This window comes from Carcharodon carcharias, chromosome 3 (assembly GCF_017639515.1).
Source record: "Carcharodon carcharias isolate sCarCar2 chromosome 3, sCarCar2.pri, whole genome shotgun sequence".
Classification (NCBI taxonomy): Eukaryota; Metazoa; Chordata; class Chondrichthyes; order Lamniformes; family Lamnidae; genus Carcharodon; species Carcharodon carcharias.
Window position 1 is genome coordinate 45,894,439 of NC_054469.1, and position 26,170 is coordinate 45,920,608.

The 26,170-nt window shown below is 43.8% G+C and overlaps 1 protein-coding gene across 7 annotated transcripts in view; it reads right to left on the reverse strand.

Moving 5' to 3' along the window:
- Positions 1-26,170, reverse strand: part of LOC121275697 (cAMP-responsive element modulator-like) — a 145,974-nt gene that overhangs the window by 43,974 nt on the left and 75,830 nt on the right. The window contains exons 1-2 of one of the 7 annotated variants that reach the window (XM_041183268.1): positions 18,997-19,091; positions 5,302-5,413 (exon numbers count right to left, since the gene is read on the reverse strand). The exons of 2 other annotated variants lie outside the window; for them this stretch is intronic. In XM_041183268.1, the coding sequence (XP_041039202.1) occupies positions 5,302-5,368 (67 nt within the window). In that variant the 5' untranslated portion in view covers positions 5,369-5,413; positions 18,997-19,091. Of the gene's footprint in view, positions 1-5,301; positions 5,414-11,581; positions 11,650-17,661; positions 17,808-18,996; positions 19,127-26,170 lie in introns of those variants that run through there. 4 more of the 7 variants (XM_041183272.1, XM_041183273.1, XM_041183271.1 and 1 more) reach the window with 4 other exon arrangements.

Sequence of the window (26,170 nt, forward strand, 5' to 3'; positions counted from 1 at the left end):
TGGGTTTCAAAATTTTGGCATCACACACAAATGGTGCAGACCTTCAGACACGTGGGAGGAACTGCAACCAGCTGGACTTCAGTGACACAGGGAAATTGTAGCTCAGTTTCCTTAATAAGCATGTCTGTATAATAGCCTGGAAATAGTTCCAGTAAGAAGTATTTTCTCATCTACCACACAGGGCAAACCTGAAAAGCAGTGAAACAGAAAATGAAAATACCATGACAGATCTTGTAAGTCACAATGCTGTCCGTTCCTGAATTGGTAGAACCACTCACAATTGCACCAGAGTGTTTGAAGAGAAAAGCAGGGTAGGGTAAAATTGTCTAATCAACTTGAGGATTGTGAAATTTATTCTGTTAGAGGAGGGAAAAATAACATAATCGCACCTCTCAAATTTAGAAAGCATTCCACATCAAACAAATTGCTTTGGAGCGCAGCCACTATTATTGTGAGTTCTGCATGTCGCAAGGCCCACAAACAGCAATGAGATGAATGGATCAGCTTATTTTTGGTTTTATTGATTGAGGGAACAACTTTGGCCTGAAACCAAGAAAATCTCTGTTCATCTTAAGTAAGTGCCATGGTATCTTTAACATCTATCTGGACAGATACAGAAGTCCATTCGTGGTTTAACATCTCATCTGAAGGATAGCAGCTCTGACAGTGCAACATTCCTTCATTGCTGCATTGAACTATCAGCTCAAATTACGGGCTGACATTCTGGAGGACCAAAATCAAAAGGACATGGATACCAGAGCTGAGTGCTAGAGGAGAGCAACTGCCCTAAAAATCAAGGCAACGTTCACTTGATATGAAACAAAGGAGACCTAGAAAAATTGAATGCCTTATGTGCCTGGAATCATTTCTTTTATTCATTCAAGAAATGTGGGTGTCGTTGGCTAGGCTAGCATTTATTGCCCATCCCTAATTGCCCTTGAGAAGGTGGTGGTGAGCTGTATTCTTGAAATGCTGCAGTCCATACTGCACCCACAGTGCTGTTAAGGAGGGAGTTCCAGGATTTTGACCCAGCGACATTGAGGGAACGGCGATATATTTCCAAGTCAGGATGAGTGGCTTGGAGGGGAACTTCCAGGTAGTGGTGGTGTTCCCATGTATCTGCTGTCCTTGTCCTTCTAGATGGTAATTGTCGTGGGTTTGGAAGGTGCTGCCTAAGAAGTCTTGGTGAGCTTTTGAACCCAGAAGGTGGTGGTGCCTGGAATGATACCTGACCCCTGAAGAATATGGTCACAGTAGAAAACTTAAGTGTTTAGCTCCTTTCAAAAATGCAGCCCATGCCAGCTTACAGAGAACTTCAGTAATATCCAAGTTTGGGCTATGACAATGTAGGTAATGTCTGTGCCATCTAAGTGCCAGATAATGTCTACCTAAAAGGGGAGAAAGCCCATTCATTTTCTGTGACCTTCTACAACACCACCATCACTGACTCCCAACAAAACGCTTTGGGTCCACCACCTGGAAGTTCCCCTCCAAGCCACTCACCATCCTGACTTGGAAATATATCACCATTGCCGTTCCGTCACTGTCACTGGGTCAAAATCCTGGAACTCCCTCCCTAACAGCACTGTGGGTGTACCTATACCACATTGACTACAGTGGTTCAAAAAGGCAGCTCACCACCACCTTCTCAAGAGCAATTAGGGATAGGCAATAAATGCTAGCCTAGCCAGCGACGCCCACATCCCTTGAATGAATAAAATGATTCCAGGTACAGAATGCATTCAGTTTTTCTAGGTCCCCTTTGTTTCATATCAATTGAATGTTGCCTTGATTTTTAGGGCAGTTGCTCTCCTCTAGCATTCAGCTCTTGTATCCATGTCCTTTTGATTTTAGTTCTCCAGAACGTCAGCCCATAATTTGGGCTGATAGTTCAATGTAGCAGTGAAGCAGTGTTGTCTTGTCAGAGCTGCTATCCTTCAGATGAGATGTTAAACCATGAATGGACTTGTTTGTCTGTTCAGATAGATGTTAAAGAACGTTAAAGAACCCATGGCACTACTCAAGGTGAACAGAGATTTTCTTGGTCTCAGGCCAACATTGTTCGCTCAATCTATAATACCAAAAATAAGCTGATCCATTCATCTCATTGCTGTTTGTGGGCCTTGCGACATGCAGAACTCACAATAACAGTGACTGCACTTCAAAACAATTAGTTTGATGTGAAGTGCTTTCTAAATTTCTGAGAGATGCAATATGTTATTTTTCCCTCCAGCATTGTGGGAGCTATTTATCCATCGTCACAAGGATTACAACAGTTTAAGGCAGCCCAACACCACTAACTTCTGAGTAGCTAAGGATGGGCAATAAATGTGGCCTTGCAAGTGTCTACCACCTCCTGATGACAAGTTTTAAAAATTTACCACAATGGAGTGGGAGGCCTGGTGCAGTATGGAGATTGGCAGATGATTCCAGCCTCCTAAATTAAACTAAAATAAGGTCACACCACAATGAATCCAGGCTGGAAGATGGGTTAGAGGATTCCATAGCTTAGTGATGAGGAATAAGGGAGGCACACACTGCCATATGCTTGGTGGAGCCTAGAAAATCCTAATTGCTATGCATCTATGATAGAGTAAAATATGTGGGCAGGCTGGAGTTCTAGGCCTGGATTTTCATCCTTGAAGTGGGAAGGGGGAGTCAGGAAAATTCCCGGCTCGGCCTGCCCGCCTCAGGGGAAAGTGCCCACAAAGGCAGCATCTTCAATGTTGCAAGCTAGAGTTGAACCAGCTGACCTGGAAAGAAGTGTGGAAGCAGCTATAGGAGCTGCTGTGGAGGCAGGCTGTTTAAAGGCCCTCTTTGGTGCTGTGGGACTATGTCCCAGTGAAAAATACACAAAAGCCCTCCAACCCTCACCCCTCACACCCCCTTCACCCTCCGAACACTCCCATTCCAGGCCAGCTCAATCCTCTCCGCCTACCCTCTATGCCCCTCAGGCCCCGTATAAGACCATAAGACTTAGGAACAGAAGTAGGCCATTCGGCCCATTGTGTCTGCTCTGCCATTCATTTAGATCATGGCTGATCTGATAATCCTCAACTCCACTTTCCTGCTTTTCATCATAACCCTTGATTCCCTTACTGATTAAAAATCTGTCTATCTCAGCCTTGAATATACTTAATGACCCAGCCTCTACAGCCATTGGTATGCCAAGCGCTGCCCTTCCACCCACCCCACTGTCTCCTGATGCTCCTATGCCAGGCTCTGCACTTCCACCCAGCTCAAGCTTCTCATGCCCACATGCCAAGCTCTGCTTTATATCCCTTCATGCCCCCTATGCCAAGCACTGGCATTTCCATGTCCACTTCCACTGGCGCTGTACAATTTCTAGAACCAATGAACACCATAATGTACAGTAGGATCTTAGCTCTCAGCCAAGCCTCATTATGTACGGTTGGTTGAGAGCCCAGACAGCTGTTTATGTAAAAGAACGCCTGCTTCCCAGAGGAAACATTGTTTGATTGACAGTTCAGTGCTCTCTGATCTCTGCAGTCAATTTCACAATGTTTGTTGACATTAGTTAAGTGGTTTCAAGGGTTTGTGGTTTTTGAAGCTTCAAAGGGCCTGGATGATTGACCCTTTTATTAGCCTCGGCCAGACTTTTTTTTCTCATAGGAGAAATTTATCAATGGATTATATTTTCCAAAGTTTTTTTTTAAACAGATCCCATTATACACTATGCTGTTCATTGGTTCTAGAGAATGTACAGTGGGTCAATGGTCAATGGGCATGGAAGTGCTAGGGTTTGGCTTGGGGGCATGAAGGGTTATAGAGGGTGGATGGAAAGCACAGCTTGGCATGGGGGCATGAGAGATGAGGGTAAATGGAAGGGCAGAGATGGCATTGGGGACATGAAGAGGACCTTTTGAACTTGACTTTTAAAAGGTCCCCTCATGCACACAAGGGATCACGACTCCTCTAAGGGGCCATGAACCATGACTCTTTAAAAACCTCATCACCTCAATGAAAAATGTGGAGGAGTGGGAGATAACTATCTCCACAACAGAGCCAGCAAGGTCAGGAGTGCCAGGTGTGGGCTTTTGACAGGAAGCAGTCTATACCCTTTAAAGGCATCCGGAAAATTAGACAGCCTGGGGATGGGGTTGGAAATCCTGGGATCTGGACCCATCCACCATTTTTAAAGGGCTCCCGAGTCATAGAAATATAGAACTTAGGAGTAGGAGTAGGAGTAGGACATTCAGCCCTTTGAGCCTGCTCTGCTATTCAATAAGATCATGGCTGATCTGCTTGTGTCTCAAGTCCACTTTGCCGTCTGTCCCCCATAACCCTCGACACTCCCTTGTCTATCAAAAATCTGTCTAACTCTGTCTTGAATAAATTCAATGACCCAGATTCCACTACTTTCTGGAGAAAAGAATTCCACATACTAGCTACCCTTTGAGAGTAAAAAATTCCTTATCTCCATCCTCTCATTCTTAAATTATGTTCCCTGGTTCTAGTCTCTCCCAAAAGTGGAAACATCCTCCCAATATCTACCCAACTCCAGCCTCAGTAAAAATCAAGGCCCTTGTCTCAGCAGCCTTTAAGGACCGTTTGGGTTGTGACAAAATGCTCTAGCTTGGCCATGAAAACATTACTCCCACCTGCTTCCAGGACAAGGCAAGTGCAAGTGTGGTCAATGCTTTGAGTGAAAAGCACTCAGCTCCAAATATTACGTAAGAACAGGTGATCTGCAGATGGAGAATAAAAATATCAGGCATTCATTGTGACACCTCTGACTGAGAAAACAAGTGACCTCACACTTCAGTTTGCAGCAGTCCTACAGACCTGCTTGAGTGGAACCTGCAATAGCACTGAGAGCGAGGCAAATGTCAGAATAGTGTCGAAGATACAAAATTCCTCTGTTATTTTTAATTCTCACCAGCAAATTTATTGAACACCAGTTGATCGTTTAGCTGATGAAGGTTTGAACTGTCAAACAACTTAATTTTAAACAAAATATAAATTTTGAAGGAAATTCTTGAGCAATGTAGTAATTGTACAATTGCAGACAACAATTTAAACTATTAAAATAAAAATATTACTTTCACACTAATACTGCATACATGAAACTGTAGCAGATCAATTTTGTATTCACAACTGCAATTTGAAGTCAAGTCTTGAGAGATCATACCAATAGCCTTAAACTTTCACATTTGCTTAGAAAAATAATTTATTTCTCCTCATCTAATGCACAAGTTCATCATATAATTCCGAATGCACTTTTAGTTGGCCCCTAGAAAACAAAGTGTAAAGAAATGGAAGAACTTCCATGCAACTTACAAAAGCTTGTGCTCTCAGTCAGAGAATGGCTGAGGTATTGTTCTGAGAATTGTTCTCTCTCACTCATGGGAGCAGCTGTTAAGAGACTGTTGTGTTATATTGACTCCTTCAGCTATAATTTAAAAACAAAACCAAAACTATCAAAGTTCTAGAACCAGGCACACTCAACAATTACAACAGCCTTTATTTTCAAACCTCTTGCCATTCCAAACTGAGATGACTGAGAATTATTGTTTCCTGTCTAACATCTTGTTTGTTACTATGCAGGATTTAACATTTTCAATTGCATGTCTGGCACATTGACCCAATATTTACAGTGAAGTGCGGAAGAAGTGAGGGTGTTTGTCTGCAACAGGGAAAGCAAGTCTTGCCGAGTTTAATGGCAGAACCTCTATCGTTTTTTTTACTGTTTCCTGCCCAGCAGTTAGTAGATGGAGAGGCTGGCTGTCTGTTAGGCAGGGAAGCTAGTGTTAGAAAGCCACAAGGCAGAATGGCTGGGGACAGTCCCCAGCAATTAGAAAATATTGGGGCTTAACAGGTTGGGTGTAGAGAGCTGCAGCAAAGCGGGAGAGAGGGAAAGATCAGGTGCAGTGATTGGAATCAGCAAATTGTGGAGGGGCCATTTGAGGGGAGAGAGGTCAATCACAATGGGGTCAAGAGGTCTTGCCAGAAGATTTGCTCCAGGGGCTGGAGTAAACATTCCTGTAACTCTTGGCCCTAAAAAGCACTTACCACCTGCTGGATCTACCAGCTCCAGCCTCTGCCAAGTCTCCAGAGACCAGAAAAACCCAACCAACATTTGTTAACTCTAACACCTCCCAAAATCTGAGGAATGGAGATTCATTAATATATTGTAATAATAGAATGGTCTCTGCGGAACAGGTTACTCAGACACTCACAAACCCTCCACAATTAAATTGGAAGTAAGCGCATTTGCAGCAGGCTGGGGTCAGTTACCAATTTAACACCCCAGCGCCCGCCAACGGTCCTCTACCACCCATCTGGAGGGCGGGGTAAAAGTAACACCCTTCCAACACCTCCCAGTGTTGTAGGATTTTTACTAGCGGAGTGAAAGAAAGAAAAAAAAAACAGAACTGCATTCATACAGTGCCTTTTATGACTTCCGGATCATTCCGATGCTTTACAGCCAATGAAGGTTGGAATTTTCCAGTCCCCCTCACAGCCACTTTGCATCCTGTTAATGGAATGCAGATGAAGACCCTACAGGAATCGTCCACCCTGTCCAATTGTCCGTATTGCCAGTGGGATATCATGCCAGTCCAAAACATGTCAAGGCCAACATGGCATGGGACTTATCTGAAGGAGGCCTGGGCAACCTGTGGAGATAGTGATGGAAGGTGGTAGGCTCTAGCGACTGTGGACCCTGGAACACCACATGCAGCTGTGGGTGGGTGAAGCATCTACCAGGTAGATCTTCCAGCTGCAGCAGCTTCCAGAAGGTGGATCATCTGTCTTCAGGATCTTCCAGGAGGTCCATCTTCTATCTTCAGGAGCGTCCAGGAGGTGGATCTTCAGCGGTGGGTCAGTTGACATCTGGGCACCTTTTAAATATGGCGCCCGGATATGTTGGCGGGGCACAAGCCATCCAGCCTGACCCACCACACAAAACGTCCTGAAACCCCCGACTACATAATTAATTAGGTCGCGTAATACGGTGCAAATTCACACCAGCTTTCATGGCGGGAAACACTCAGTACCCGTACCTGCCCCCACCATGGGACTTAGTCCCAGAATGGAAAATTCCACCCAATGTGCTTATGCAGTACAAATACAGTTAAAAGAAGTACGACAGCCAATTTGCACACTAAGTTGCTGATCACCAAATTCAATTCACAGCAGACACATGCCTTTATTTTCCAACAACAAACATTTGATAGTTTCCTGTTATCAATTAGATTTCTAAATGCAGCAAAACACGGACAACATTCAAGGTTTGGGTGGTAAGTGGCATGTAACATTCACGCCACACAAGTGCCAGGCATTGACCAATAAGGAAGTTATGATGAATCTGTATAAAACACTGGTTTGGCCTCAACTGGCATATTGTGCCCAAAGATTCATGAGAATGGTTCCAGGGATGAGGAACTTCAGCTATATGGATAGATTTAGAAGTTGGGCCATTCTCCTTGGAAAATAGAAGATTAAGAGGAGATTTGATAGAGGTTTTCAAAAATCATGAGGATCTGGTCAAAGTAGACAGAGCAGAAATGTTCCTTTTGGATGAAGGGTCGAGAACCAGCGGACACTGACTTAAGGTGACTGGCAAAAGAAGCAATGGTGACATGGGAAAAGAGTTTTTTTTCTTACACAGCATGTGATTAGGATCTGGAATGCTCTGCCTGAGAGTGTGGTGGAGGCAGATTCAACTGAAGCCTCAAAAGTGAATTGCATAATTATCCATGCAGAAATAAATTGCAGAGATACTACAGGAAAAAGGAAGGGAGTGGGAGTAGGTGAGCTGTTCTTCCAGAGACCCAGCATGGACACAACAGGCTGAATGTTCTCCTTCAGTCATAGAGGTCTACAGCATAGAAAAAGGCCCTTTGGCCCATCGAGTTCAGTGCGACAACCATTCTATGATTTCTATGATCTCCAACAAGAGGTAATCTAACCATCTCCCCATGACATTCAATAGCATTACTATCACTGAACCCACCACAATCAACATCCTGAGGGTTATCATTGACCAGAAACTGAATGGGACAATCCACATAAATACCATGACTACAAAATGAGGTCCAAGGCTGGGATTCTGTGGGTAACTCTTTTTTGGCTGACATGGGCATGAAGGGTCGAATGGTCTACTTCTGTGCTGCAAATTTCTGTGATTCTATTTACCTTTCCATCTTATGGATTTAATTTTTGAAAAGTGTCAGGCTTGATTGGTTAATGACATAATTCCATGGAAAAATAATATAACTGTCAATTTGTAACTGATTCATAATTTGGTCATAAAATACAAATACAGAAAGAAAGACTTCCATTTACATAGCATTTTTCACAACTACTGGATGTCTTAAATTACTTTACAGCCAATTAAGTGCTTTTTGAATTGTAGTCACTGTTGTAATGTAGGAGATGCAGCAGCCAATATGCACTCAGCAAACTACCACAAACAGTAATATGATAATGACCAGAACATCTGTTATTGTGATGTTGACTGAGGAATAGATATTGACCAGGACACCAGGAATAACTCCCCTGCTCTTCAAAATGGAATCTTCTACATCCACACAAGCAGGCAGATGAGGCCTTGGTTTAACGCCTCATTTGAAAGACAGCTGCTCCGACAGTGCAGTGCTCCTGCAGTACTGCACTGGAGCATCAGCTTTGATTTTTATATTCAAACCCTGGAATGGGTCTTGAACCCTGAACCTTGTGATTCAGAGACGAGAGTGCTACCAACTGAGACATGGCTGACAATGCACTTCATGTTAAGTATATAACTCATTTGGCCTTTCAATCAGACCTAATGTGTAAGGCTAATTTTTTACATCACTTTTGTTTTAACTATAACACAGAAAGGATTTATTAAAATGCCCTTGAGAAAGTCTTTTTCCCTGTCAAATTTACAAAGGCCCTTCTCAAAATCGCTGATAAGAGCTTTCAAAACACAGGTTTTTATCACAGCTGGGGTTTGCCGTGAGTACATACATTAGGGGATGGTTTAAAATCAGAGGATGGTTTTGGAGGGCAATAGTAAGTAATAGTTTGGTGTGAAAAGCATACGAATAAGGGCTTTCTTCTATGGTAAACCATTTGCAATAAATGGGTCATTGTAAAACATGAGCTAAGGGTTGCTTTTGGCTGAAAGAGAGCCATAAACTAAAAGAGTACAATACAGATGCCATGTTTTACTCAGTTAGAAAAAAAAGGGAATAAAGCTGCATTGAAAACCCTGGGAAGCCTGGAGAAGCCATTTAAAAATTAATTAAAGTCATTAATTGAGCTGCCCGTCCAACCTTAAGGTTGGCGAGCAGGCGAAGAACCCAGGCAGCCTTCACATTTATCATGAAACCTCATCCACGGGCAGGATGAAGTTTCATGAAGGTTTTATAAATTAAATAAATTATTTTATTTACGTTCATTGACACATCCCAGCTCATGTGACATGTCTTAAAACTTTTTTTTCTAAAATTTTTAAAAGTCAGAATAATCTGGAGATTTCTGCGCTCTTTCGCACGCATGCTTGAAAGAGCACAGGCCCCGACTCTCCCTCCTCCCCCGCACAGGGAGCGCTCAGCACTTCTGGGTGTGTGTCACGCTGGGCGGGACTTAATTGGCCTGCCCATGCAAATTGGCGGCGCCAGCCAATCGTGGGCGGCAATCGGTTGCATGCTCGCCCGCACCCATCCAACCCCGCCAATGAGGAGAAAATTCTCCCCTTGAAAACAGTGTACACAGATGACACTGAGCTCTACTTCAACACACCCTCTCTCAACTCCTTCACTGCCTCCAAATTGTTCCAGTAGGCAACGAGTAGAAATTTTCTCCGACTAAATATTGGAAGAGCAAACACACTCTCTTGGGTCCCTGCACAAACTTGAGTTATCTCCCTGGTAACTGTATAGGTTTCCTTTTATTCGTTTACAGGATGTGACTATCGCTAGCTAGGCCAGCATTTATTGCCCATCCCTTATTGCCCTTGACAAGGTGAGCTGCCTTCTTGAACCGCTGCAGGCCATGTGGTGTAGGAATACCCAAAGTGTTGTTAGGAAGGGAGTTCCAGGATTTTGACCAAGTGACAGTGAACGAATGGCGATATTGTTCCAAGTCAGGATGGTGAATGGCTTGGAGAGGACATTGCAGGTGGTGTTCCCATGCATCTGTGGCCTTTGTCTTTCTAGTCGGTAGAGGTTGCAGGTTTGAAAGGTGGTGAGTTGCTGCAGAACATCTCATAGATGGCACACACTGCTGCCACCGTGTGCCAGTGGTGGAGAGAATTAATGTTTAAGATGGTGGATGGGGTGCCAATCAAGTAGGCCACTTTGTCCTAGATGGTGTTGAGCTTCTTGAGTATTGTTGGAGCTTCATGCACCCAAGCAAGTGGAGGGTATTCCATCACACTCCTGACTTGTGTCCTGTAGATGGTGGGCAGGCCTCGGGGAGTCAGGAGGTGAACTAAATTATTCCCAAACTTGGAGTTGAATTTTGCTGGATGGGTCATGATCAGCCTCAATTCTGGGTCAAGAACCTGGGAGTGGTATGGTGGGACATCAGTCACCAATTTCCTGGAGGTGGCCAATTAAAAAGTCAGTCCAATTAAGTATGGTGGCTGGACCAAGGAAGATGATGGCCCAATAGGAGGGCCCACAGTGATGTTTGGCCATCAGCCCCACTGGAAGAGCTGAGATTTGCAGAAGAGGGAGACCAAAGGGTGTCTAAAAATGGAGGCACTCATGAAGGCCTCCTTCATCTGGAATAAAAGGTGGCACCGTATTGTAAGGGGTTTCAGGCTGGAAGGAAAACTTTGCTGGACGAATGGCTATGGTTGCCCCGGACCCCTGTGAGCCTTGCAGGTCCTGACACATTAATTTAATACAGTCTGAAGTGGCCCACTGACCTCAGAGTGAAAGGCCACCTCCAAGAAGCTGGTGGGCTCTCCACTTAGCGGGTTCAGTTGTGGGGAAAGGAGGGGTGATGGAGAGGGAGGGGTGCCTCAACACCAGAAAACTCTTACAAAAATACCTGGAAAAACTCAGCAGGTCTGACAGCATCTGCGGAGAGGAACACAGTTAACATTTCGAGTCCGTATGACTCTTCTTTTGCTTTTACCAGAAAACTCTTGTTGCTTTGGAGAGTAGGCCCTAAGTAGAACCTTAATTGGCTGATTGGCTGCTGGCTTCCATAGGGCAGGCGAATGATGTTATTTCTAATCAAGCCGTAGATAGTTATCCAAAGGTGGGAGGGGGTCAGGGAGTCATCCCAAGGCAGCTTTCTCCTAGTTTCCCAATTCTTCTCCCCGACCTCCAAACCTGTCACCACGGTGCCAGGAAAATTCAGCTCCTGATGTCATGTCTGACCGCAAGTTAAGCTCCAAAACTACATATCCAATCCATCACCAAGAACACCTATTCCCACGTCCATAACAATCCGTCTTTGTCCCTGCCTCAGCTCATCTGCTGCTGAAACCCTCACTCATACCTATTACCACTAGACTTGATCATTCCAAACCATTTCTCCTCCAGTATTACAAGAAGTTCTTCCTCTCCAACTCTGGAATCTTGTGTATCCAAATTCCCCAAGTATGGTTGCCAACCTTTCAGGATTGTCTTGGGAGTCCCCAGGAATTGAAGATCAATCTTCAGGACACTGCAGTATGTAATCCTGGAGAAAAATCACAGGGGCATTAAAAAAAGATAGGGCAGGATTTTCAGGTCGTTGGGCGGGCATGGCGGGTGGGCCCGGGAGCATCCAGGAAACGGTCCGTTGCCTGCGATTGATTCCCGACAACATGCAATGGAACCTCCCTGAAGAGAGCTGCCCCAGGGAGCTGAAGAATATAAAACCCTTAAATAAGGATGTGGAAAATGTGAAAAAAAAGTCCTCAGAAAGGACTCACTCACATGACCATAGACATAAAAAAAATTGTCAAAACATTTTCATATTTTCAAAAATTTATGTCAGAAACCTCATCCTGCCTATGGAAGAGAAATCCTCAAAAATGCAAAGGCCACCTGCCGATTCGCCCACCCACCAACTGAGCGGTTGGACAGGCAGCGAAAAATAGCCATTAATTAATTGATTAATGGCCGAAATAGGCCTCTTAATTGTTGATGGGCTCACTGCTGACTCTTGTGTGCGCCTGCCGACCAAAATATCTTGCGAGTGCGCGATGAGGTCAGGACGCTCGTCCGACATCATAGTGCACTATTTTACACCCGATCAGGTCAGGCGCATGCCCGCCCGTGGGACATAAAATTCTGCCCATAGTTTTTGTTCAATTTTCTTTGAATGTTTCTCTTCACCAGATATAAAAATATTGAAAATGGGAGAAAAAAATCTGTTTGGCTGTCTTACAGGTATCATCTAATTGGCTGATGAAGTCTTTTTGCTTTCTGTTTGGTGTAGGAAAGCAGGCTGGAGCATGGGGCAACTCATGTGATGAGACCTCCAGGAATATATTTAATCACAGTTGACAACCCTATCCCTAAGCCCCACTATCCTCTTGGTCCAAGGCTATGAAATTCCCTCCATAAGCCTCTCCCCAACATAGGAAGGAACAGTAGGCCATTCAGCCTGTTGAGCCTCCCCCGCCATTCAATTTGATCATGGTTGATCATCTACTTCAATGCCGCCTTCCTGCACCATCTCCATATCCCATGATGTCATTGGTCTCCATAAATCTATTGATTTCTGTCTTGAACACGCTCTATGATTGAGCTTCCATCATAGCCCTCTGAGATAGACAATTCCAAATATTCACCACCCTGTGAGTGAATAAATTACTCTTCATGTCATTTTCACATGGTCCATCTCTGACACTTCCCCTCCCTTCCTCGACCTCTCTGTCTCAATATCTGGTGATATACTGTCCACCAATATCCATGACAAGCCTACCGACTCCCACAGCTACTTCAACTACAGCTCCTCACACCCTGCTTCCTGTAAGGACTCCATCCCATTCTCTCAGTTCCTTCGCCTCCGTCGCATCTGTTCTGATGATGCTACCTTCAAAAACAGTTCCTCTGACATGTCCTCCTTCTTCCTTAACCGAGGTTTTCCACCCACGGTCGTGTTGACACGTGTCCGGCCCATCTCCCGCGCATCCGCCCTCACGCCTTCTCCTACCTCCCAGAAACATGATAGGGTCCCCCTTGTCCTCACTTATCACCCCAACAGCCTCCACATTCAAAGGATCATCCTCCACCATTTCCGCCAACTCCAGCATGACGCCACCACCAAACACATCTTCCCTTCACCCCCCCACCGGTGGCATTCTGTAGGGATCGTTCCCTTCGGGACATCCTGGTCCACTCCTCCATCACCCCCTACTCCTCAACCCCCACCTATGGCACCTCCCAATGCCCACGCAAAAGATGCAACACCTGCCCCTTCACTTCCTCTCTCCTCACCGTCCAAAGGCCCAAACACTCCTTTCAAGTGAAGCAGCATTTCACTTGCATTTCCCCCAACTTAGTCTACTGCATTTGTTGCTCCCAATGCGGTCTCCTCTACATTGGAGGGACCAAACGTAAACTGGGCAACCGCTTTGCAGAACACCTGCGGTCTGTCTGCAAGAATGACCCAAACCTCCCTGTCGCTTGCCATTTTAACACTCCACCCTGCTCTCTTGCCCACATGTCTGTCCTTGGCTTGCTGCATTGTTCCAATGAAGCCCAACGCAAACTGGAGGAACAGCACCTCATCTTCCGACTAGGCACTTTACAGCCTTCCGAACTGAATATTGAATTCAACAACTTTAGATCTTGAACTCCCTCCTCCATCCTCACCCCCTTTCTGTTTCTTCCCCCTTCCTTTTGTTTTTCCAATAATTTATATAGATTTCGCTTTTCCCACCTATTTCCATTATTTTTAAATCTTTTATGCCCCGCTAGTCTTTCCACCCCACCCCCACTAGAGCTGTACCTTGAGTGCCCTACCATCCATTCTTAATTAGCACATTCGTTTAGATAATATCACTACCTTCAACACCTCTGTGTTCTTTTGTTCTTTTGTCTGTGACATATTTTGATTATGTGCTCCTATCATTGCTTGCTTGTCCCTACAACCACACCACCAACAGCCCCCCCAACCCAAACTTCTCTCCCCCCCCCAACCTTAAACCAGCTTATATTTCACCCCTCTCCTTATATTCGCTCAGTTCTGTGGGTCATGAGGACTCGAAACGTCAATTCTTTTCTTCTCCGCCGATGCTACCAGACCTGCTGAGTTTTTCCAGGTAATTCTGTTTTTGTTTTGGATTTGCAGCATCCGCAGTTTTTGCTTTTATCTCTATATAACTGTAGCAAGATATCCTTTTTCCTGTCCTCAAATCCTCTCGCGATGAAGACCAACATGCCATTTGTCTTCCTAATTGCTTGCTGCACCTGCATGCTAGCTTTTAGTGATTTGTGAACAAGGACACCCAATTCTCTTTGGCCACCTGCACTTCTCAGCCTCTCACCATTTAAGAAACATTCTGCCTTCTTGTTTTTTCTATCAAAGTGAACAGCTTCACACTTGTTGACATTATGTTCCATCTGCCATGTTCTAGCACATTCATTTAGCCTATCCAAGTCCTTTGAAGCCTCCTTGCATCCTCCTCACAACTTACATTCTCCCCCAGTTTGCTGTCATCAGCAAATTTGGAAATAATACAATTGGTCTCTACATACAAATCATTTATACAGATTGTGAACAGCTGTGGACCTTGCACAGATCCTTGCGGTACCCTACTAGTAATAGCTTGCCATCCTGAGAATGATCAAACAGGAGAGCACTGTAGTCCATAGATAACTATTTTTAAATACATTTATTCCTTTTGTGAATATTTAGTTATCTAATGATCAATCCAAATCTACAGTGCAAAATCTGAAAAGCTGCTGGCAAAGCAGGATATAAAAATGGAACTGCAACATTTTAACCTTTTGTATCTAGTGAGACTTGTGCTGGCAGCAAAAATCTTAATTTCTGCCTTCCAGTACTTCCAATAATACTATGCATTTGTTGTGCTTAAAAAATTGAATTATCTGCTTACATTAAAAAACATAAGTGACACAATGAAGAGGAAATTTACTGCTGAAAATTGAATCATCAGACAACTGAATGAAGCAACTTTGAATTAGGAAAAGTAGACTGGATTTTTCTTCATAACTTTTTTAAGCATACATTACACATCCCATTATGCCAAGGATATAAAAACCATGGAAAAGTACAACAATCCTTGACTAGAAAGATGCCAGATCTAAGAAATTATCATAAATGAAACAAAGAATTAAGCTTTTTCATTGAACTAGAAATTAAGGTATCCAATAAAACTGAACATCTTGGAGATCATCATGAGCTACAAGCTTAACTGGACCATGCATATCAACATTATGGCTATAAGAGCAAAGCAGAAGCTGGGAATACCATGACAACTGGCTGACTTCTTGGTTCCCCAAAACCTCTCAGCTTGTCTAACGTCTAAAACTCACAGGAATGTGATGAACACTCACTACTTGCCACCAAAATACTTATGAAGTTTGATATCATTCAGGACACAGTACTTTTCTTGATCAGCTCATGTATCCTCATCACCAATGCACTCCAGGATTCACTGCATGAACTCGTCCTGGTTACCTTGACAGCACTCCATTCCTTGCAGGCTGTATTACTGAGAAGGACAAGAGCTGCAATGTCATGAGAATACCATCACCGTGCAGGACAGCATGTGAGCAGCAGCACCAGGAATACCTAAAATTGGGGTTTCCAACCTACTGAAGCCACAACACAGGACTACATGCATGCTAAACAGCAGACACAACAAGTGGCAGCCAGAGCTAAGCAATCGTACAAGCAATAAATCAAATCAAAGTGCTATGATCCTGCCACATCTAGTCATGAATGGCGATGGGCAATTAGGCAACTAACCAGAGGAGGAGGTTCCACAAGAATTCCCATCTTCGATGGCAGAGCTGAGCATATCAGTATAAAAGGCTGAAGAATTTTCAAACATCTTCAGCCAGAAGTGCTGAGTAGATGATCCATTTCATCCTATTGATGTCCCCTCCATCACAGATGCCAGTCATCAGCCAATTCAAATCACTTCAAGTGATATGAAGAAATGGCTGATGGCACAGGATGGTGCCCTGACAACATCCCAGCTGCACCACTGAAGACTTGTGTTCCAGACTAGCACCAGAACTAGCCATGCCCTGAGCAAAGCTGCCAGTATAGCTACAACACAGGCATCCACCCAGCAATATGGAAAATTGCTCAGGTTTGTCCTGCCCACAAAAAGCAGGTCAAATCCAACTCGGCCAAGTACCACACCATCAGTTTACTTTCAAGCATCAATAAAGTGAGGGAAGATGTCGTCAACAGCGCTATTAACAGCACTTGCTCAGCAATAATCTGTTCACTGTTGTTTGGTTCTGACAGAGTCACTTGGCTTCAGATCTCATTACAACCTTGGTCTAAATATTGGTAAAGAGCTGAGCTGCATAGGTGAGGTAAGAGTGATTACCCTTGACATTTGACCAAATTTGGCATCAAGGGGTCCTAGCAAAATCGAATTCAATGGAAATCAGAGGGAACACGCCTCTCTGATTAGAGTCATACCTAGCACTAAGGAAGATGGTTGTGGTTGGTGGAGGCCAACCATCTCAGCTACAGCACATGGCTGCATAAATTCCTTAGGCTAGTGTTCTAGGCCAAACCATCTTCAGTTGCCTCATCAACGCTCATCCTTCCATCAAAGTCAGAAATGGGGATGTTCACTGATGATTCACAACTCCTCAGATACTGAAGCAGTCTGTGTCTGCATGCAGCAAGATATGGGCAACGTTCAAGCTTGGGCTGATAAATGGCAAGTTGCATTCACACCACACAAGTGCCAGGCAATGACAATCTCCAACAAAAAGAAATTATAGCCACGCCCCAGCCCCCCACTTGATGTTCACGAGCATTAGCTTTGCTGAATCCCACACCGTCAACATCCTGGGAGGCTACCATTGATCAGAACCTTAACTGGGTCAGCCTTATAAATACTGTATTTTCAAGAGCAGGACAGAGGCTGGGAACTTTGTAGTGAGTAACTCATCACCTGACTCCCCACTGCCTGTCCATCAGCCAGAAGGCACAAGTCAGGAGTGTGATGTAATGAACTCCACTTACCTGGATGAGTGCAGCTCCTAAAACACTCAAGAAGCTAGACACCATCCACATCAAAGCAGCCACTTGATTGGCACCCCATTCACCACCTTAAATATTCACTCCTTCCAGCACCGACACAGTATGGTGGCAGAGTGTACCATGTACAAGAAGCACTGTAGCAACTCACCAAGCAAGGCACCTTCAGCAGCACCTTCCAAACCCACGATCTCTATTAGCTAGAAGGGCAAGGGCAGCAGATGCATGGGAACACCACCACCAGCAAGTCCCCCCGCCACCCCAAGTCATGCACTATTCTGACTTCGAACTACATTCCTGTTCCTTCACTGCCACTGGGTCAAAAATCTGGAACTTCCTTCCAAACAACTTTATGGGTGTGCTGCACCACACGGACTGCAGCAGTTCAAGAAGACAGCTCACCAACACCTTCTCAAGGGCAATTAGGGGTGGGCAACAAATGCTGCCTTTGCCAGTGACAATCCCATCCCAGGAGCTCATATAAAAAAAAAACACTAAATTTACCTGCAATTTACTTGACTTGACTTGGGCACATTGCCATTCCTCCATTGTCAGTGAAATTCCTTTCCCAGCACCATATGGGAACACCATCACCACAAAGAATGAAGCAGCTCAAAGAGAAGCCCCATTACCACCTTCTCAGGAATAACTAAGGGCAGAATAAATGCAGTCCTGTCATTGTAGCCTAAAGTTCAAGGACAAATAACGTAAAAATTATGAAAGGTTCAAAAGAGTAAGTAATTGAAAGATATTTCCAATGGTTGGGATATCAGTCTTGAGGGCCATAAACTGAGAATTATTGTTAGAACAATAAAGAGCAAAAAAAAAATACACATTCAGACACAGGCATACAATCACAAAAACACACACAGTAGAGGAAGAGAAAACAGCTATTTAAAATAGAATTGGATAAATATTTCATAAATATGAAAATATATGGCAAAGTGTAGAAATATTGAATTTCCAGTTTAATAGCAGTGGAACAAGCACAATGGGACAAAAAATCTCTCTGGTTTTAAAATTTATCACAACAAACAGAATTTGGCAGTAACACCATAGCAACACAAAACAGTTCTCTGACTCTATTCAGACGTCAATAAGCTTCTCCTTTTCTACTGAATATTTACATTTCCCTGCTGACAACAAATTCCAGGAAATCAAATGACGTCAGCAAGCTGAACTCAATAGGCTGAGGAATCTACAATCCAAAATATACAGAAAGGAGGGAAAGTACATAAACAAATTCTTCATTAAAGCAACTGCTTAGAAAATTACTGCACACCTGACATTTAACTACCTCACAAGACAGACAAATCATGCTTCCTTGAATTGATTTATACCAAACATGTTTAACTGGTTTAATAAATCTTCTAGAAGGTATCATTCGTTCAACAGTAGAAAATTTAAACTGGTATAGCAGAAAGCCTTTACAGCAAAACACATGATATCTGTGTGAAACTTAAAGTTATGAGATACTTCTCAGAGAAAAAACAGCAAATAAACTTTGATACAAGGCACATTATCTTATATATTTGTACCTAACCAAAAGGCTTTTTGCCACATTGGGAAAATATCATTAACACTACAAAATAGAAAGAATGATATTTATTCCTTTCCCTTATTAATGCTAAATTGCTTCGTAGCAAAAAACAATTTTTCAGTAAACTGAATGAGAAAAAAATTCATCTATGCTAATATGTTAATATTCTCAAAATACAGATATGCAATGCCAGAACTGGAAATTGAATATGCAAGTTTATCTATTTACTGAAGTATTCTAAAGTTATAAGTTCCCTCTTTTACGTATAGAAATGGTATAGTATCTTGCTGTTACTTTACCTGTTTCTGTATCATCCTGTGTCACAGCCATGCCTAACCCTTACTATGCAGACTGCTTCTTATCTCTCCCCATCCATTCTATGTGAAAGGTTCTTAGGCAACAAGCTTTTATAGGATTACAGTAAGAAACAATGACATCAGAGTGACATCATTGCCTTTCAACAACAGGCTCCTAACTGGATCCTTCCTATGCTGCGAAGGTCAAAAACAATAAGTTGCCATTGTACATTGTTTGATAACTTTCATTATAATGTTTTCATTATTTACACACATTATTATTTTTAAGAAGGTAAAGCATGCCTGCTCTGTTGAACAATTTAGTTTGACAAGGATAAATATTAAAGTCATTTTAACTTTCAGACAGAATTACAGCTTTCTTTATTTTCTATATTCTATATTTTCTATATTCTAGAACAATAAAGTTCTACAGCAAAGAAAATACTTTGAAGAAATCTTAACAATAATCAAGTAAAGCATTTGTTGGATAAACGTTGCTTATTTAGAAAGGGCTCCAACTTTTAACATTTAATAGCTTTCAACAATTTTTCCACACATAAAAGACAAATGCTTGCCATATTGCCTTAATACCTCCAGAAAAAATACACTTGTTTAACTTTGAAGAAAGATGATGGTGGAATTTTCCAGTTCTGCCAGCGGTGGGTTTCGTGGCAGGCAGAAGGGGAAAATTCAAAGAGAGGTCAAAGGTTGGAATCCAGATGGAAGGAAATCAATTCAAGGGGCAGAATTTTGCCCTTGGTGGGTGGGTGGGCCCCACCGGCTCAGCAGCTTGCGGGCAGCCGAACTCCACTGCCGAAACGGGGCCCGCCGCCATTTTGAGCGGGCAGACCAATTAAGGCCGGCCCAGCAGCCTGCCTGACAGGAGGTGCTATGCGCTTTCTGTGTGGGGAGAGGGAAGGAATCCCCAACTGTCAAAGTACGATTTTTCGCGCATGCGCACGAAAGAGCGCACTGCTCCCTGAGACCAGGGAGATTACTGACAGCTAAAAAAAACTCCAAAAATGGAAAAATATAAAAATTATTAACATGTCCCCCTCATGTGAAAATGTCACACAAGATGGGACGTGTTAATAAGAAACACGTAAACTTTATGAAACTTTTTAAAAACGGACATGAAACCTCATCCCGCCGGTGGATGAAGTTTCATGTATTATCAGAAGCCTGCTGGGACTCCTGGCCTGCCCGCCAGCCTTCAGGTTGGACAGGCAGGGTCTTTAACAATCTTAATTAGCCTGTCAATGGCCTTAATTGGCCATTGACAGGTCGGCGGGCGGACAGCTGATTTTGCTGTCCGCCCGACTTCCTGAAAATTTAAAGGGACCGGGATGACGTTGGGGGTTCCTCCCAACATCATCCCACAGCATTTTCCCGTTGGCGAGCAGACCCCGCTCCCAAATCGTCGTCGGGAAAATCCTGGCCAAGATTTTTTTCCCTCACCACTTTCATGGCGGGTTGAGGGCGGGGGGTGTTGGGTTTCCAGCTGATTTATGTTGGGAACGCCATTTGCAAGCATTACAATGTCACAAATACTCATTAAAAACATAACTCACCAGAATCACGTTCCTCGTCCCAACTGCACACCACGCCAGTGGGAAATTAGACCGGTCTAAATCATGACCAGATATAAGTGGTGTGCAGCTGTCCGTCCTAATTTGCTCATGTCTTAGAAATGAGTGCAACATTCAAAAGCTAACAACAACAGCGCTACTCTGGTTTCCCAACAATGCCAGTGTTAAACCACGCTGGGGGGGTGTAAGGTTGCTCTGCTCATGGTGGGTGCCTCTGTACTCCGGGAGGAGAGTTCTCAGTGTGTGCTGCACACTGAAACAGAGACCAGCAGAGACATAAGGCTCAATGGGTATGGTGGGTGAAGAAGCATATCAGGATGCATCATGGGATTACCCATGTTTGGCCAAGTTGCGGATATATGTTATAAGTGTTTGCAGTTTAGAAAAAAACTAGAATGCATATGACCTTTTGGCCAGGACTGGAAGCTGATAACTAGCCTGTGGATTAGTCCATGATAAGCTAAGGAATGTGACTTGTGGGTCAGGATAAAATAAGTTGATGAATGGTCTATGAGTTATACTGTAATAAACGGACCTCAGGATCAAGATATGCAGGTGACTAGGCACAGCAGCAAAATATCAGGATAGATAAGCAAACTTCATGTTTTGGAATGAACTGTGAACATCGTTTGTGCTAAAGGTCAGGTCATTCAGTGATTGTTTTGCAAATTCCTCCGGAACTGCGGAGATGGTGAACGGTCATTCTGTGTTTATGTTGTAGACTCATTTGTAATTAAGGATGTAACAATTAGACATACAAGATAAGAACATTGTGAGTTAATGATGAGTTACCTCAAAAGATGGGGTAAAAGGATGTGAATGCGTTGGAGAAGAGGTTTACAAGAATGGTTCCAGGGATGAGAAACTTCAGTTATGAAGGTAGATTGGAGAGGTTGGGAAATCTTCTCCTTGGAGAGGAGAAGGCTAAGATGAGATTTGATGGAGATTTCAAAATCATCATGAGGGGGCTAGATAAAGTAGATAGGGAGAAACTGTTACTGCTCGTCAAATGATCAAGAACAAGAGGGCACAGATTTAAAGTGATTTGCAAAAGAACCAAATGTGAAGTGAGAAAAAACTTTTTCACGCAGTGAGTGGCTCGAGTATGAAATGCACTGCCTAGAAGTGTGGTGGAAGCAGGTTCATTCAAGACATTCAAGAGGGCCCTAGATGATTATTTGAATAGAAACAATGTGCAAGGGTATGGGGAAAAGACAGGGGAAAGCACTAAGTCATAATGTTTATTTGGAGAGCTGATGTAGACACGATGGGCTGTATGGTCTCCTTCTGCATCGTAACGATTCTGTGATATATAACTGACAGAAAATGTGTAACTTCGAATAGCCTTTTAGAGCATTCTGAAAGAACATTTCCTTGTGTACAGGTACTAAATAAAGAACTGCTGCTGATCTATCTAAAGCCGACTGTGTCGTGTGTCTTTTAGGTACTCCACAACAGTGGGGCTGAGGGTGGGGGACAGATGATGGCAAGCAGAGGGGAGACCGAGGGTGGAGAAGCTGGAGCCCGATATGGAAGATGAGAAAGCCGACACAGAAGGGGGTGGATGAAAATTGAACTGTATGAATGGGAGGGGATGTACGCAGACTCTAAAATAGTGGAGGGGTGGGCGGTGGGGGCTGTGTTAGTGTGCACAAGAGGGATGAGTTGCACAGAGACTCATGGATGTGGGGTGTGGGGGAAGGAGACTGGGTTGTGATAAGTCAAGAAGGAATGAGAAAGCTCATTGAAAGACAGTCATAAAACCTGATCTGGGGCCGAGGAGTTAGAGTGACAGCTTAAAGGCAGTCCTGGGGTTTTGTGTACCTTATTATCAGGGTGAGTGATTAAAGGCAGCCCTGGGGCTTTGCGGGTCATGCTACAGGGCTATGCATTGCATGTACATAGTAGTCCTGTCCAAGGCCTGTGTGCTCAATGGGAATAAGGCACAGCTTGGTGTGCAGGGTGTGTTCATTACACCCATGGGTGGTGATGGGATTGTCTGGCTCAGTACTGGGCTGAAGATGGGATGGTCATGGTTAGGGAAGGCATCTGCAGCCTGTAAATGGGGAAAAGGCAATGGGATGGGGGGGAAACTCAAAGCTCTCCTGGTGGTGGGGGGTGGGGGGTCTCCTCTGTACGTCACTGTGCACATAGCCTCAAGATGGGAAAGAGTGAGGTCCACATGGGGCATGGGGGCATCAGCAAAGATGGACTCAAGTGTGGGAGGGCTGAAATAGCCACCACAATAACAATGGGATCTAGGGTTACTGGGGTGGCTGGAGAATAACAGGAGGGAGCATGACTTGCACATTGTGAGGTTCCAGAAAGATTGGATACATCTGAACACTGACAGGGGAGGGTCGAAGCTGATCTCGAAGTAGAAATGCAACACCACCATCTTGAAACCCCAAAGTTATTGCACAGTTTGAAATCAAAATTGGAAAAGACTCTGCATGGGAGGGGTCTGAGGCAGAATGGGAGAAGCCCACAGCTGGACTAAGAGGTCCTTTCAGGGGGTACCCTCACACTGCTTAGAGTCACAACATTGAAATAGAGTCAGAGCTGACAGAAAAGAGGAAGACTTCCTTGAAAAGGCACAATTGGAGCCACTGCCTTTTGATGCGCTTTAACGAGAGACTCCAGAAGTCATTGGCTTCACAATACAGTTGCTTCATTTGAGCACTAATAGAGAGGTACGTGAGAATAGAAAACCATAAAGGAAGCACAGCTGCTGCATTCTTGCCAGATCATCAAAGAAAGTCTCTAATGTACTTTCTCCAATTGGCATGGATAACGGACCAAAGGGCATCCAGTCATTGCTGAAGCGCAGGTTGAGCTTAACTGGTATACCAGATCAGAGATTGCACGAGTGCCTTTGGTAAAGTGGCACATTTCCTGAATGCGTCCAAACCTTTTCCAACCCCTGTGGGATGAGATGTCAAGTATCAAGGTTGGCATCTTGGTCACCTAGAGAAGTGAGTTTGTGCCTCAGCTACAAGGCTGTATCAACGAAAAGCTAGTAGCACAGACACAGCTCTAGGGCATGACAGTGGCTGTCTACATGAAAGTGGGAGGTCTACTATATTTGCTCAGTATTCATTAATCTGTTGCATCTATCAGTCCACAGGGGGACGGTGGATTGAATAATGGAACCTGCGTTCAATGCTGCCTTCTTAATAGCAGTGATCCAATTGAGGAGGAAAAAGGCCTGGTGCCATCTAGGGTCTGAGAGGAGGACCTGTCTGAAATCCATGATCCAGAGGATCCCCAGCAAGACCCAGAGGATGAGTAGGTTAGATCCATCCCATGTAGGAGACTCGCGCGACCAAGGACATACCAAAGAAGAGTTTCCTATCTGGAGATGAGCAAAAAACAATGCCACACTTGTCAAGAGACATGGTGGATTATATCTGCCACATTCTGTGGGAGGATCTGGGAGGACATCCCGTGCCAGTGCTCCTGAAGGTCACTACCACACTCAGTTTATTTGCCTGCAGATTATTCCAAGGATCTACAGGGGACCTATGTGGCATCTCACAGACCTCAGCACATAAATGTATCAAGGAGGTGACAGTAAGGCTCTACAATATGTGAAGTTCACACTCGATGAAGCATTTGGACCACTCAGGTGGGACTCTGCAGTACTCTCCACAGAGGCTGTTCCACATAATCATGGTCTGTTGCGTCCTTCACAAACTAGCGCTTCAAAAGGGGGATCCCTTGCCAGAGGGAGATTTGGGGGAGGCTGAGAGCTCCTCGGGCGACAGAGGGCAGGAACGGCAGGAACTTGAAGACGGAGATCAGGGTCAGCTTCCACGTGAGGATGCCATTGAAGAAGCAGGATATGGAAGATGTGCTCATACCACACTTATAGCCACAAGATTCCAGGAGGAGTAAGGTGCAGGCAACAGGACAGGGCCACATTCCTCTGTTCCTTAGTGCCATGCCAGTGCATTGAAAGGCCTTTACAACCAGTAACATAGAGAGCAAGTTCAGCATTTGGACTTGCACCTTCAACCCTCTATCTCTAGTCTTTGGAAAGATCAGCAGCAAACCCTGTACCCATGTGGTCTGGGAAGTAAAAGTTGGTAGACAGTGCAAACACTCCGTCACAGGACTTGATACAGAGGTCACCACCTTCATGAGAAACTTTTAGCAGACATTATAATGCGCGAATGGTTGGAGAGACCATCATGGCTGCAGGTCTTGTGCTTTGGCAGTACCAATGATAACAGCCATCTGATTTTGAAAAACAATCACTGCTAACCCTCCAAGGCTATAAAGCATGATTAATGGGCCAAATGGCCTTCTGCAGGCAAAGATTCTGTGATTCTGTGAACTCCATGTTGTCTTGTAAGGAGTAGAGGTTACTAATGCATTTTGAAAACACTTCCAGTAAAGAGTTTGACACATCTCCCTTTCATAACACAAGGGTCAAGAAACTATCAGGAGTCAGCTACATATCACAGGAATGTGAGGCTCACAAAGGGAGGCAATCACTGAGTGGGAGCATAATACCCTCATAATAAGAGGGTGCACAGATGCATTTGCATGACGCTTTCAAGTAACAAGACCATTCTTGTGAACAGCAAATGTATTTACAAAGGTGCATGATATATACAGTGATTGAACACCTGTGATCCAGAAGTAGTGCGTAAAGAGTATCATTTTTCCTAATATTACTTTTGGATATTGTGTGTGTGTGTGTGTGTGTGTGTGTGTGTGTGTGCCTAATTTAATTTAACTGAAGATAGTTAGACTGCAAGGTTTAATTCACCAAAGGGGTTAGGCGTAAAGCAGGCATTTTGAAATGGAGATGGGCGAGCTAAGATGAGATCCAAATACATGATGAATTGTTAGCTGTTGAACTTCAAAGAGGCATAACAGGAAGTTTTACAACGGAAAAAGTTGTAAAATAAGGCAAAGTTATTAAGTTTCTTACGTCCGTAAGTGCCTACCATAATGACAACATGAAAGATTTTTATATTCTGGGAAAGGTAGCTTCCGAAGAAAGTTTAGAGATAAAAGGAGAGAAAATAAATTGGAGGGAAGATTGAAAGCTGTAAGGCCTTATGACATCGCGAAAGGTGAATTGTGCAGAGACATAGCTATGAAAAAGCAGCCTCTAGCCACCCCTGAGAAGTGCTTGCTCGTACCAGAAAGCATGGTTTTGCTTTAGCTTTGGATTTCCATTGTCGAAGGAGAGGAAAGCCTTGTGAAGTACCTCCCTTATAGCAACAGTGTGTGCCTTGTGGCAATATTACCGAATGTTTTATAAATTAAGAATCTTTTTGGATTGTTGCCCAAAATGGGTGTTTATTTTTGAGTCTAGCCAAGTAGAAATCTTTTGGAAAATGTTATAAGACAAAATTTAACTGTGTAACTAATCTTGTGTGTTTATGTTTACTTTTCTTTCATAATAAACATTTTAATTTAATATTTAAAATCTCCAAAAGTTGTAGTGGAATCTTTACTTCTGACTTCAGCGCACTTACCTTCTTGTAATAAAAAATACAAATTGCAAATCATTGTGATAGCTGGGCCAAGTTTCCCTTTGGGATTTGGTCAGCCCAGCAATAACCATCTGC